Source organism: Oryctolagus cuniculus, chromosome 6, assembly GCF_964237555.1.
Source record: "Oryctolagus cuniculus chromosome 6, mOryCun1.1, whole genome shotgun sequence".
NCBI lineage: Eukaryota > Metazoa > Chordata > Mammalia > Lagomorpha > Leporidae > Oryctolagus > Oryctolagus cuniculus.
In genome coordinates, this window is record NC_091437.1 from 145,573,107 (window position 1) to 145,585,546 (window position 12,440).

Consider the following 12,440-nt stretch of genomic DNA (forward strand, 5'->3'; position numbering starts at 1 on the left):
ATGGCCCAAGTCCTCAGGCCCTGGACCCACATGGGAGACCAGAGGGGAGCACCTGGCTCCTGGCTTCAGATCAGCACAGCGCTACAGCCATGGCAGCCATTTAGGGGTGAACCAATGGAAGGAAGACCTGTCTCTTTCTCTCTAACTCTGCCTGTCCAAAAAAAAAAAAAAAAAAAAAAAGAGAGAGAGAGAACAAGGTACAGGCAGCCAAAACTTTAAAAAAACAAAAGAAAAACAAATCTTGACTGTCATTTACCTTGCTCCCATTCAGTATTTTAGAATGGAAAAACATTCTTCTGAAAAGCAAAATAGGTACTAATTATATGTTGATTTTAAAGTTAATCATTTATCAAAGCTGATAAAGTTCACTGCCAATCTTATCGGTTGATAAACCGGTAGTCATTATCGAAGGCAGCAAAAAAAAAAAAAAAAAAAAATCATTAGGAAAATACCCTGAATTTTTTCCTCAGTTGATTATACAACTCTTTTGAATTTCCCGAAAGCAAATATAAAAGTCACATCAAGGACCTCCCTTGTCAGTCTTTCAAAAGCTGGTTGCCCTCAATTTTTATTTGCCTAACTGAAAGAAATGCTAATGATATATATATGTGGTCAAAGAATATGCTTATACTAAAAGAAAAAAAACTAAGTTGAAAATTTAAAGGACTAATAGTAAATAAAAAGCCACTCATTCAAATACTATTTAATCAGGTTCAGAAGACAAGAGGGTTAATAATCAATGAATCATTTTTAACCAGCACAAGTCTCACACTTGAGATGACCTAAAATGACTTTTTGAGAGAGAGAGAGAGAGAGGGAGGGAGGGAGGGAGAGGGAGAGAGGTCTGTATTAAGACATGTGCTGAGAAGAAACTGGAAGAAATCCCAGGAGTTTCCCGACCAAAGTTCTAATACTGCCTCAGTCTTTTGTCCTCTGTATATTTTGACTTGGGAAGAAATCTTGCGCTTTAATTTTGAATTTGCAATTTTTCAGATTCTACAAGTAAGACTACAACAGTCATAAACTAAACAAAAAGGTAACAATCAGTAGTGACAGGAATTGATTACAGTAATCAATCTATACTTGAAGCTCTTTTGGAATGCTAAGCTCCCTACTGAAAAAAATAAAATCTAAAATTTTAGTGCAACAACATTTTCAAAGGAATTCATTCCAGAATTCATGCTACTAAATAAATCAGATAAGGAAACATTTTCTTTCTAGTGATACCTGGATAGCTGAAAGATGAGTTAAGCTTAGCACTCCATTCATACCTCTCTTTTTTTTTTTTTTTAATTTATTTTACAGAGTTATAGACAGTGAGAGAAAGAGAGAGACAGAAAGATAGGTCTTCCTTTCGTTGGTTCACTCCCCAAATGGCCGCAACGGCCGGGGCTACGCCGATTCAAAGCCAGGAGCCAGGTGCTTCTTCATGGTCTCCCAAGCGGGTGCAGGGGCCCAAGCACTTGGGTCATCCTCCACTGGCCTTCCGGGCCACAGCAGAGAGCTGGACCGGAAGAGGAGCAACCGGGACTAGAACCGACGCCCATATGGGAGCTGGCACCACAGGCGGAGGATTAACCAAGTGAGCCACTGCACCAGCCCCAATACCTCTTTCTTTTTTTTTTTTTTTTTTTTTTTTTTGACAGGCAGAGTGGACAGTGAGAGAGAGAGACAGAGAGAAAGGTCTTCCTTTGCCGTTGGTTCACCCTCCAATGGCCGCCGCGGCCGGTGCGCTGCGGCCGGCGCACCGCACTGATCCGATGGCAGGAGCCAGGAGCCAGGTGCTTCTCCTGGTTTCCCATGGGGTGCAGGGCCCAAGCACCTGGGCCATCCTCCACTGCACTCCCTGGCCACAGCAGAGAGCTGGCCTGGAAGAGGGGCAACCGGGACAGAATCCGGCGCCCCAACCGGGACTAGAACCTGGTGTGCCGGCGCCGCAAGGCGGAGGATTAGCCTAGTGAGCCGCAGCGCCGGCCCAATACCTCTCTTTTTATAATGAGTGAATGCAGGGGACAGGAAGAAGGGGCATGCTCTGACTTACCTCATGCATATATGGATCTACAAGTATTTCAAAAGGTCCAATGGCCAAGGAAATATTTGATGCTGCTGTAGGAATGGTGAGCATATAATGGAAGGTCTTCTTCCTCATATCGTGGGTATATACTGTCTCCACCAGATCTCCATTGGAAACAGCCACCATTGCAGCATCTACTGTGAATTCTAATTTCCATGTACACAGTTCAGAGTATGAATCAACACATGGGAACCAAAATCTAGAAAGAAATTGATAGTGCAGAAAATACATTGAAAGTATGCTCTAAACAGTTTTCCTCATTTCTAGAAAATGTACAAAAATAAATTTTGGCTATTTAATTACTGAAGACTTTTACCATGCAACTTAAAAGAATCTGATAAAAAAAGTATTTCCAAACATTAGATAGCAATATTAACAACATCTGTTATGTGGTACTTCTAGCTCAAACCCTAAAAAAGATTTAAGCAACTCTTATTTTCCAATTTTTCAGTTAATTTGTATGTTCACATTAGTCAGTTTTTAATGTAGCCTTTATCTCTAGAAAGTTAAAAAACAGTAAAGTTTTACAAAATTTAATACTCAGGATCTATTCCATATGCTAGGAAACATTTTTTAAATGTGATGCACCACAGAAATTCAAACTAAGTGCTGGTAAAGGCAGATATGAAATTTATTTTTGACCACATATCAGTTTTATTTTTTAAGATTTTATTTATTTATTTGAGAGGTACAGTTAAAGACAGTGAGAGGGAGAGACAGAGAGAAGGGTCTTCCTTCCATTGGTTCACTCCCCAAATGGCCACAAAGATTGGAGCTGTGACAATCCTAAGCCAGGAGCCAGGTGCTTCCTCCCGGTCTCCCATGTGGGTGCAGGGGCCCAAGCACTTGGGCCATCTTCTGCTTTCCCAGGCTACCGCAGAGAGTTGGATTGGAAGAGGAGCAGCCTGGACTAGAACCGGCACCCATATGGGATTCTGGCACCACAGGTGGAGGATTAACCTACTGTGCCATGGCACCATCCCCAGACCATGTACCAGTTTTTACCAGGTCTTATTATGGGCCAAGGCCAGAACTTGTTATTGAAATATAAATGAGTTTAAGATATTATACCTGAATTAGAGGAGTTAATAATCTGAAGAGAGCAAACATACTGTATAAAATAATATTCCAGTTACATGCGGTAACCTATAGTTATGAGAACTGATAAACTACAATTATACACACCATGAGGTAGGTAAATCTCATAATCACTCTGGAACAAAAAAATCTTGTATAAAAAGCATAATGCATGTTGTATTATTTATATAAAATTCAAAAACAGGTGTGATTAATCTATGGCATTTTGGAAAGCATGACAGTTGGGCAGAAGCCTGCTGCGTGTGAAAGCTGAAAATGGAAGTGAGCAGTAGATGGTCTCTGTGCTGCTGGGGACGTTCTCTGCTTTGAGTGCAATTTAGATGAGTTTGTTCACTTGTGAAAACTTATCAAACTGTACACTTAAAATCTGTGCAATTTTCTGTATGTTTTACTTCAACATAAAGAGAAGAATCCAATGAGATGATTATTTTAGAACAGTTGTGAAATGGAAAGAGGAGGAGGGAGACATAAGACAGAGGAATGACTAATGAAAGATGATTTTTTTCCTAAGGTCTAAGTTTGAGAAAATCAAACTCATACTTCTCATTTAACACTAAATAAATATATTACATATACACACATTAAAATATAATTTTTAAATGAAATCAATTGAAATATTTAAGAATTTATGATCTACCTTGTGGAATTTTGATACCCACAAGAGAAAACATGAGCACCTCTCTCTGCCATACTTCCCTCTATGCTGGGTACCACAAAATGAAGACCTCCTTTTGGTTGATCCAAAGAAAAATTAATGTGTATCTTCAGGACTTTTAACTCTGCAACAAATATACACATTCATTGATACATAAATAAGTAACAATGGTCTACATAATATATGTAAATATATATAAATACTGGACACAAAACAGGAATCAAAACCTGAGTTTTACATGAAAAATCATACTACTTACTTTAGTTTAGACTTTTATCAATTCTCCACATAACTCTGTAGCCTTCCTCTATTGTTGTTCTTACCTATCATCAATCTAATCACGCAAACTGATTTTCACAAAATTTTTTTTTATTTTTTTTTAATTTTTTTTTTAACTTTTATTTAATGAATATAAGTTTCCAAAGTACGATTTATGGATTACAATGGCTTCCCCCACATACCGTCCCTCCCACCCACAACCCTCCCCTTTCCCACTCCCTCTCCCCTTCCATTCACATCAAGATTCATTTTCGATTATCTTAATATACAGAAGATCAGCTTAGTATACATTAAGTAAGGATTTCAACAGTTTGCTCACACAAAAACAAAAAGTGAAAAATAATAGATGATTTTTTTTAAATGATGATGAAATCAGATCAGACCTATTGTCATGTTTAATCCCAGTGAGAGTCAAGTTGGGAGTTGAGAATTTCTTTTTTTTTCCTTTTTTTTTTTTACAAAGCATCAGTTTAGTATACATTAGGTAAAGATTTCAACAGTTTGTACCCCCATAAAAACACAAAGTGAAATATATTGTTTGAGTACTCGTTATAGCATTAAATCTCAATACACAGCACATTAAGGACAGAGATCCTACATGAGGAGTAAGTGCACAGTGACTCCTGTTGTTGACTTTACCAATTGACACTCCTGTCTATGGCATCAGTAATCTCCCTATGCTCCGGTCATGAGTTTCCAAGGCTATGGAAGCCCTCTGAGTTCTCTGATTCTTATCTTGTTTAGACAAGGTCATAGTCAAAGTGGAGGTTCTCTCCTCCCTTCAGAGAAAGGTACCTCCTTCTTTGAAGACCTGTTCTTTCCACTGGGATCTCACTCACAGAGATCTTTTGCCAGAGTGTCTTGGCTTTCCATGCCTGAAATACTCTCATGGGCTTTTCAGCCAGATCGGAATGCCTTCAGGGCTGATTCTGAGGCCAGAGTGCTATTTAGGATATCTGCCATTCTATGAGTCTGCTGAGTATCTCACTTCCCATGTTGGATCACTCTCCCCTTTATTTATTCCATCAGTTAGTGTTAGCAGGTACTAGACTTGTTTATGTGCTCCCTTTGACTCTTAGTCCTTTCATTATGATCAACTGTGAACTGAAATTGATCACTTGGAATAGTGAGATGGCATTGGTACATGCCACCTTGATGGGATTGAATTGGAATTCCCTGGTATGTTTCTAACTCTACCATTTGGGGCAAGTCAGCTTGAGCATGTCCCAAATTATACATCTCTTCCCTCTCTTATTCCCACTCTTATGTTTAACAGGGATCACATTTCAGTTAATTTTCAACACTAAAGAATAACTGTGTATTAATTACAGAATTAAACCAGTCATATTAAGTAGAACAGACAAAAAAACTACTAAGAGGGATAATGTATTAAGTTGTTCATTAACAGTCAGGGCTATGCAAATCAAGTCACCGTTTCCCATAGTGTCCGTTTCACTTCAGGAGGTTTCCTTTTTGGTGTTCAGTCAGTTGTCACCGATCAGGGAGAACATATGGTATTTGTCCCTTTGGGACTGGCTTATTTCACTCAGCATGATGTGTTCCAGATTCCTCCATTTTGTTGCAAATGACTGGATTTCGTTGTTTCTTACTGCGGTATAGTATTCTAAAGAGTACATATCCCATAATTTCTTTATCTAGTCTACCGTTGATGGGCATTTAGGTCGGTTCCAGGTCTTGGCTATTGTGAATTGAGCTGCAATAAACATTAGGGTGCAGACCGCTTTTTTGTTTGCCAATTTAAATTCCTTTGGGTAAATTCCAAGGAGTGGGATGGCTGGGTCGAACGGTAGGGTTATCTTCAGGTTTCTGAGGAATCTCCAGACTGACTTCCATAGTGGCTTGACCAGTTTGCATTCCCACCAACAGTGGGTTAGTGTCCCTTTTTCCCCACATCCTCGCCAGCATCTGTTGTTGGTAGATTTCTGCATGTGAGCCATTCTAACCGGGGTGAGGTGAAACCTCATTGTGGTTTTGATTTGCATTTCCCTGATTACTAATGACCTTGAACATTTTTTCATGTGCCTGTTGGCCATTTGGATTTCCTCTTTTGAAAAATGTCTATTGAGGTCCTTGGCCCATCTCTTCAGTGGGTTGTTTGTTTTGATGTTTTGGAGTTTCTTGATCTCTTTGTAGATTCTGGTTATTAACCCTTTATCTGTTGCATAGTTTGCAAATATTTGTTCCCATTCTGTCGGTTGTCTCTTCACTCTCCTGACTGTTTCTTTTGCAGTACAGAAACTTCTCAATTTGATGCAATCCCAATAGTTGATTTTGGCTTTGACTGCCTGTGCCTCCCAGGTCTTTTCCAGAAACTCTTTGCCTATGCCAATATCTTGAAGGGTTTCTCCAATGTTCTCTAGTAACTTGATGGTGTCAGGTCGTAGATTTAGGTCTTTAATCCATGTTGAGTGGATTTTTGTGTAAGGCGTAAGGTAGGGGTCTTGCTTCATGCTTCTGCACGTGGAAATCCAATTTTCCCAGCACCATTTATTGAATAGACTGTCCTTGCTCCAGGAATTAGTTTTAGATCCTTGATCAAATATAAGTTGGCTGTAGATGTTTGGATTGATTTCTGGTGTTTCAATTCTGTTCCATTGGTCTATCCATCTGTTTCTGTACCAGTACCATGCTGTTTTGATTACAACTGCCCTGTAGTATGTCCTGAAATCTGGTATTGTGATGCCTCCGGCTTTGTTTTTGTTGTACAAGATTGCTTTAGCTATTTGAGGTCTCTTGTGCCTCCATATAAATTTCAGCACCAATTTTTCCAGATCTGAGAAGAAGGTCTTTGGTATCTTGATTGGTATTGCATTGAATTTATAAATTGCTTTTGGGAGAATGGACATTTTGATGATATTGATTCTTCCAATCCATGAGCATGGAAGATTTTTCCATTTCTTGGTATCCTCTTCTATTTCTTTCTTTAAGGTTTTGTAATTTTCATCGTAGAGATCTTTAACGTCCTTGGTTAAGTTTATTCCAAGGTATCTGATTGTTTTTGTAGCTACTGTGAATGGGATTGATCTTAGAAGTTCTTCCTCAGCCATGGCATTGTCTGTGTATACAAAGGCTGTTGATTTTTGTGCATTGACTTTATACCCTGCTACTTTGCCAAACTCTTCTATGAGTTCCAATAGTCTCTTAGTAGAGTTCTTTGGGTCCCCTAAATAAAGAATCATGTCATCTGCAAAGAGGGATAGTTTGAGTTCTTCCTTCGCAATCTGTATCCCTTTAATTTCTTTTTCTTGCCTAATAGCTCTGGCTAGAACCTCCAGAACTATATTGAATAGCAGTGGTGAGAGTGGGCGTCCCTGTCTGGTACCAGATCTCAGTGGAAATGCTTCCAACTTTTCCCCATTCAATAGGATGTTGGCTGTGGGTTTTTCATAGATTGCTTTGATTGTATTGAGGAATGTTCCTTCCAAACCCAGTTTGCTTAGAGTTTTCATCATGAACGGGTGTTGTATTTTATCAAATGCTTTCTCGGCATCTATTGAGAGAATCATATGGTTTTTCTTCTGCAGTCTGTTAATGTGGTGTATCACATTGATTGTCTTGCGCACATTAAACCATCCCTGCATACCAGGGATAAATCCCACTTGGTCTGGGTGGATGATCTTTCTGATGTGTTGTTGCATTCTATTGGCGAGAATTTTATTGAGCATTTTTGCATCTATGTTCATCAGGGATATTGGTCTGTAATTCTCTTTCAGTGCTGCATCTCTTTCCGGCTTAGGAATTAAGGTGATGCTGGCTTCATAGAAAGAATTTGGGAGGATTCCCTCTTCTTCAATTGTTCTGAATAGTTTGAGAAGAATTGGAGTTAGTTCTTCTTTAAATGTCTGGTAGAATTCAGCAGTGAATCCATCTGGTCCTGGGCTTTTCTTTGTTGGGAGGGCCTTTATTACTGTTTCAATTTCTGTCTCAGTTATGGGTCTATTTAGGTTTTCTATGTCTTCATGGTTCAATTTAGGTAGATTGCATGTGTCCAGGAATCTATCCATTTCTGATAGGTTTCCCTGTTTGCTGGCATACAAGTCCTTGTAGTAATTTCTGATGATTCTTTTTATTTCTGTGGTGTCTGTTGTTACGTTTCCTTTTTCATCTCTGATTTTATTGATTTGGGTCTTTTCTCTTCTTTTTTTAGTTAGTTGAGCCAATGGGGTGTCAATTTTGTTTATTTTTTCAAAAAACCAGCTCTTCGCTTGGCTGATTTTTTGTAATGTTTTTCTTGATTCAATCCTGTTGATTTCTTCTCTGATTTTAATTATTTCTCTTCTCCTACTAGATTTGGGTCTGGTTTGCTGTAGGTTTTCTAGATCCTTGAGGTGAATTGAAAGCTCATCTATTTGGTGCCTTTCCAATTTCTTGATGTAGGCACCTATTGATATAAACTTTCCTCTTAACAATGCTTTTGCTGCGTCCATAAGTTTTGGTATGTTGTGCTGTTATTCTCATTTACTTCCAGAAAGTTTTTGATTTCTCTTTTGATTTCTTCTATGACCCATTGTTCATTCAGGAGCATGTTGTTCAATCTCCATGTGTTTGCGTATGCTCTAGGGATTCCTGAGTTGCTAATTTCCAACTTCATTCCTTTATGGTCTGAGAAGCTGCATGGTATGATTCTAATTCTTTTGAATTTGCTGAGACTTGCTTTATGGCCTAGTATGTGGTCAATCCTAGAGAAGGCTCCATGTACTGCTGAGAAGAATGTAAAGTCTTTAGCTGTAGGATTGAAAGTTCTGTATATATCTGTTAGATCCATTTGGGCTATAGTGTCAATTAAATCTGCTGTTTCCTTGTTGATCTTCTGTCCTATTGATCTGTCTATTTCTGAGAGTGGAGTACTGAAGTCCCCCAGTACTACTGTATTGGGGTCTATATCTCCCTTTAAGTCCGTTAACAAATCTTTTAGATAAACCGGTGCCCTGTAGTTAGGTGCATATACATTGATAATTGTTATATCTTCCTGTTGAATTGATCCCTTAATCATTATGTAGTGTCCCTCTTTGTCTCTCTTAACGGTTTTTGTGGTAAAGTTTATGTTGTCTGAAATTAAGATGGCTACGCCTGCTCTTTTTTCATTTCTGTTGGCATGGTATATCTTTTTCCAGCCTTTCACTTTCAGTCTGTATGGATCTTTGTTGGAAAGATGAGTTTCTTGTAAGCAGCAAATAGATGGGTTTTGTTCCTTAACCCAATCAGCCAATCGGTGTCTTTTAAGTGGACAGTTCAGGCCATTCACGTTCAATGTGACTAATGATAAGTGGTAACTTTGCCCTGCCATTTGCCAAAGATAAGTTCTAATATATGCTTTGAATTCCCTGTGATCTTTTGCTGTGAGCTTTCCTTCCTTGGTTTCCTTCCTTTACCTTCTTTCATATTGATGACCATGTTTCTTTGTTTCTGTGTGTAACACATCTTTAAGCATCTTTTGCAGGGCTGGACGAGTGGCAACAAATTCTTTCAATTTCTGTTTGCTATGAAAAGTCTTTATTTCACCTTCATTCACAAATGATAGCTTTGCAGGATATAATATTCTGGGCTGGCAGTTGTTCTCTCTTAGTACCTGGGCTATATCTCGCCATTCCCTCCTAGCTTGTAGAGTTTCTGATGAGAAGTCAGCTGTGAGTCTGATTGGAGATCCTCTGAGAGTTGATTTTCACAAAATTTAGCTTTGGTCCTTTCATATCCTACTCTCAACATTTCTGACAATGTATAACACCTAAAAAAAGGTTCAAAACTCCCATACTGGACATTTAAGGCCACAAGATTTTAAAATGTTCCTTTTAAATTCTTCCCAAACATTACAATCATTTACTATGCCCAAATCTTGGAATTCCATGCCTGTCCCCTAAACTAAGTAACAAGTAACCCCCTCCCAATTCCACCTCTGTCCCTACAAACATGCACACACAGAAAGTCAAACAAAAGGTCTTTTACTTCCTATTTGGCTTATTTTTTATAAGGCTAAATAAAGTAGATAGAAGTCTGTATGTAATAATTGTATTGGCTATAATTTTATACAAGAGAAAATAAAGATTTAGAAAGGATATGCTCAAAAGTATGCAGAATGAGCAGCAGGAACCCTGTATTTTAGCTTTGACTCTACAACTAATTACCTACATGAACTTCTTCAGGTCAGTTACTCTGACTGGACCTCTGATTACTATTTAGTAAATGGAAAAATTAAACCAGGTAATTTTTCAGGATCTTTCCTGCTATAAAATGCTACACTTCTAAATTGATTTGATATTTTTAGGCTCTCAAATCTTCATCAACTGTTCTATACAATGGTTTTTTGAAATATATATATTTTTAAATTTTTAGTTATTTGAAAGAGAGAAAGAGATCCCCCACCTGCTGGTTTACTCCCCAAATGCCTGCAACAGTCAGGGCTGGGCCAGCCTAAAGCCAGGAGCCAGGAACTCAATATGGTTCTCCCATCTGGGTGGCAGGAATCCAACTATTTGAGTCATCACCATTGCCTCCCAGGGGTATGTATCAGCAGGAAGCTCGAATTGAGCAGAGAGCCATGACTGGAACGTTGGCATCAGGATATGGGATACAATGCCCCAAGCAGTGGTCTTAACTGCAATGCCAAATGCTTAGCCCTTTCACTTAAAAAAAACAGTGAAATAAGTTGCTTTTGAGGATAATCTTGCTGTTAGCCAGTGTTTCTCAAAAAATGAGCTTCTAATCACTTCTGTATATTTCAATTGGTTAATTTATAATTTTGGTATCAATAAATTTTCACATCAAATTCTCTTGTCCCTGAATCTAACATGATTTTAGTGTAAAGTCAATATATTTTGGTGTTTTACCATCAACATGTTTCCACAGTTCTGACGGAACCTTAATGCAAAGTTCTCCATTTCCTGCATCAGGATCCACAGCACTAACCGCAGCTGCATAAGCATTGGAAAAATAATTGAGATTTCTCCTGGGGGAATAAAAAGAGCCAACTTTTAATAAAAATAAGCCATATATTTCATCAACCATTTTCTTACATATTATTTGACACCTCTAGGATAGACCATTGAAATTTCTTACACAATTCATAAAAAACTTTTAGTCAAGTAACTGTTGCTCTACTCACCATGTTAAAAACTTAAATTAAAAAATAATGGTATATATATGTATATATATATATGTTGTGTTATTATATTCTTCATTAATTTTAAATGCCAAAGCCATACTATGATAGGGAAGGAGGAGTGGGGATGGGAGTATAGCTAGAGGTGAGGGTAGGGTGGGAAGTATCATTATGCTCCTAAATCTGTATATATGAAATAGATGAAATTTGTTCACCTTAAAAAATTTTAAAAATACAAATTGAAAAAAACAATAAATGAAGAACTTAAAAATAAATATTCTTTTTATCTGGCAAAAACTTAACAAGCTTTACAATTAAAAAAGAATTTCATTTAACTGTTTAAAAGGCAGCATGACAGACAGAAAGGGAAACACAGAGAGGAACTTCCATTTGATGGGGCTGGGCCAGGCAGAAGCCAGGATCCTGGAACTCCCATCTCCCAAGTACTTGGGCCATCTTCCACTGCTTTCCTAGGCACAATAGCAGAAAGTTACACAGGAAGCAGAGCAGGCAGCTATCAAACCTGAGCTCCAATACGGGATGCCTGGGTTGCAAGCGGCAGCTTAACTGGCCACAAGTTTTATAATTTGACTGAAAATAAGAGGTCTAAAATCAGTCACAATGGGAATTACTGTCTCAAAATGACTACTTATCTCCACCACCCAGTGTATAATGATTTAAGCTTAATGAAGGTAGAGATTTTGTTGCATTCACTAAAGCCATGAGTTTCTCAATAATTATTTATTCAATAGTTATTTGCCCTTATTTCCCAGTGGCTGAAAACACAACAAAATCTTAGAGAAATATAATACTGCTCTCATAATTTTGTGATTTTGTTTCCCAAAACAACTTATACATATACACAAAGGCTACATTTACTCACTGAAGTCAGTTAAAAGAATATCAAAGAAATAGAACAAAGAAAAAACACAAGGACCGAAAAGAGAAAGAAAACAAGATGAAGAAAACAAACCCTGTGAGCCATTTTCCTGGCTGTGTATCCTTATGTCTACCATCTCATCATTAAGCACAGCCACAAAGGAAACTCAGTGACATTTGTATGACTTAATAAAAAGTATTAAATGTTTATTTTCCTTCTGAAAGGCAGAGTGACAAAGAAAGAAAGGAGCATCTATCCCCTAGATAACTTCCCAAATGCCCTCAACAATCAGGTCTGGGCCAAGTACTTGAGCCATCACCTGTTGCATCCCAGGATG

At 38.2% G+C, this 12,440-nt stretch overlaps 1 protein-coding gene across 9 annotated transcripts in view; it reads right to left on the reverse strand.

The window, feature by feature from the left end:
- TAF2 (TATA-box binding protein associated factor 2) overlaps positions 1-12,440 on the reverse strand; it is a 135,554-nt gene that overhangs the window by 105,876 nt on the left and 17,238 nt on the right. For 8 of the 9 annotated variants that reach the window (XR_007918706.2, XR_007918709.2, XR_007918710.2 and 5 more), the window contains exons 4-6: positions 10,952-11,070; positions 3,810-3,951; positions 2,042-2,273 (exon numbers count right to left, since the gene is read on the reverse strand). Coding sequence is in view for 6 of the 9 variants with exons in the window: in XM_051844012.2 (XP_051699972.1) it covers positions 2,042-2,273; positions 3,810-3,951; positions 10,952-11,070 (493 nt within the window). In the remaining 3 variants the exon portion in view is untranslated. Of the gene's footprint in view, positions 1-2,041; positions 2,274-3,809; positions 3,952-10,951; positions 11,071-12,440 lie in introns of those variants that run through there. The other variant, XM_008255859.4, reaches the window with a different exon arrangement.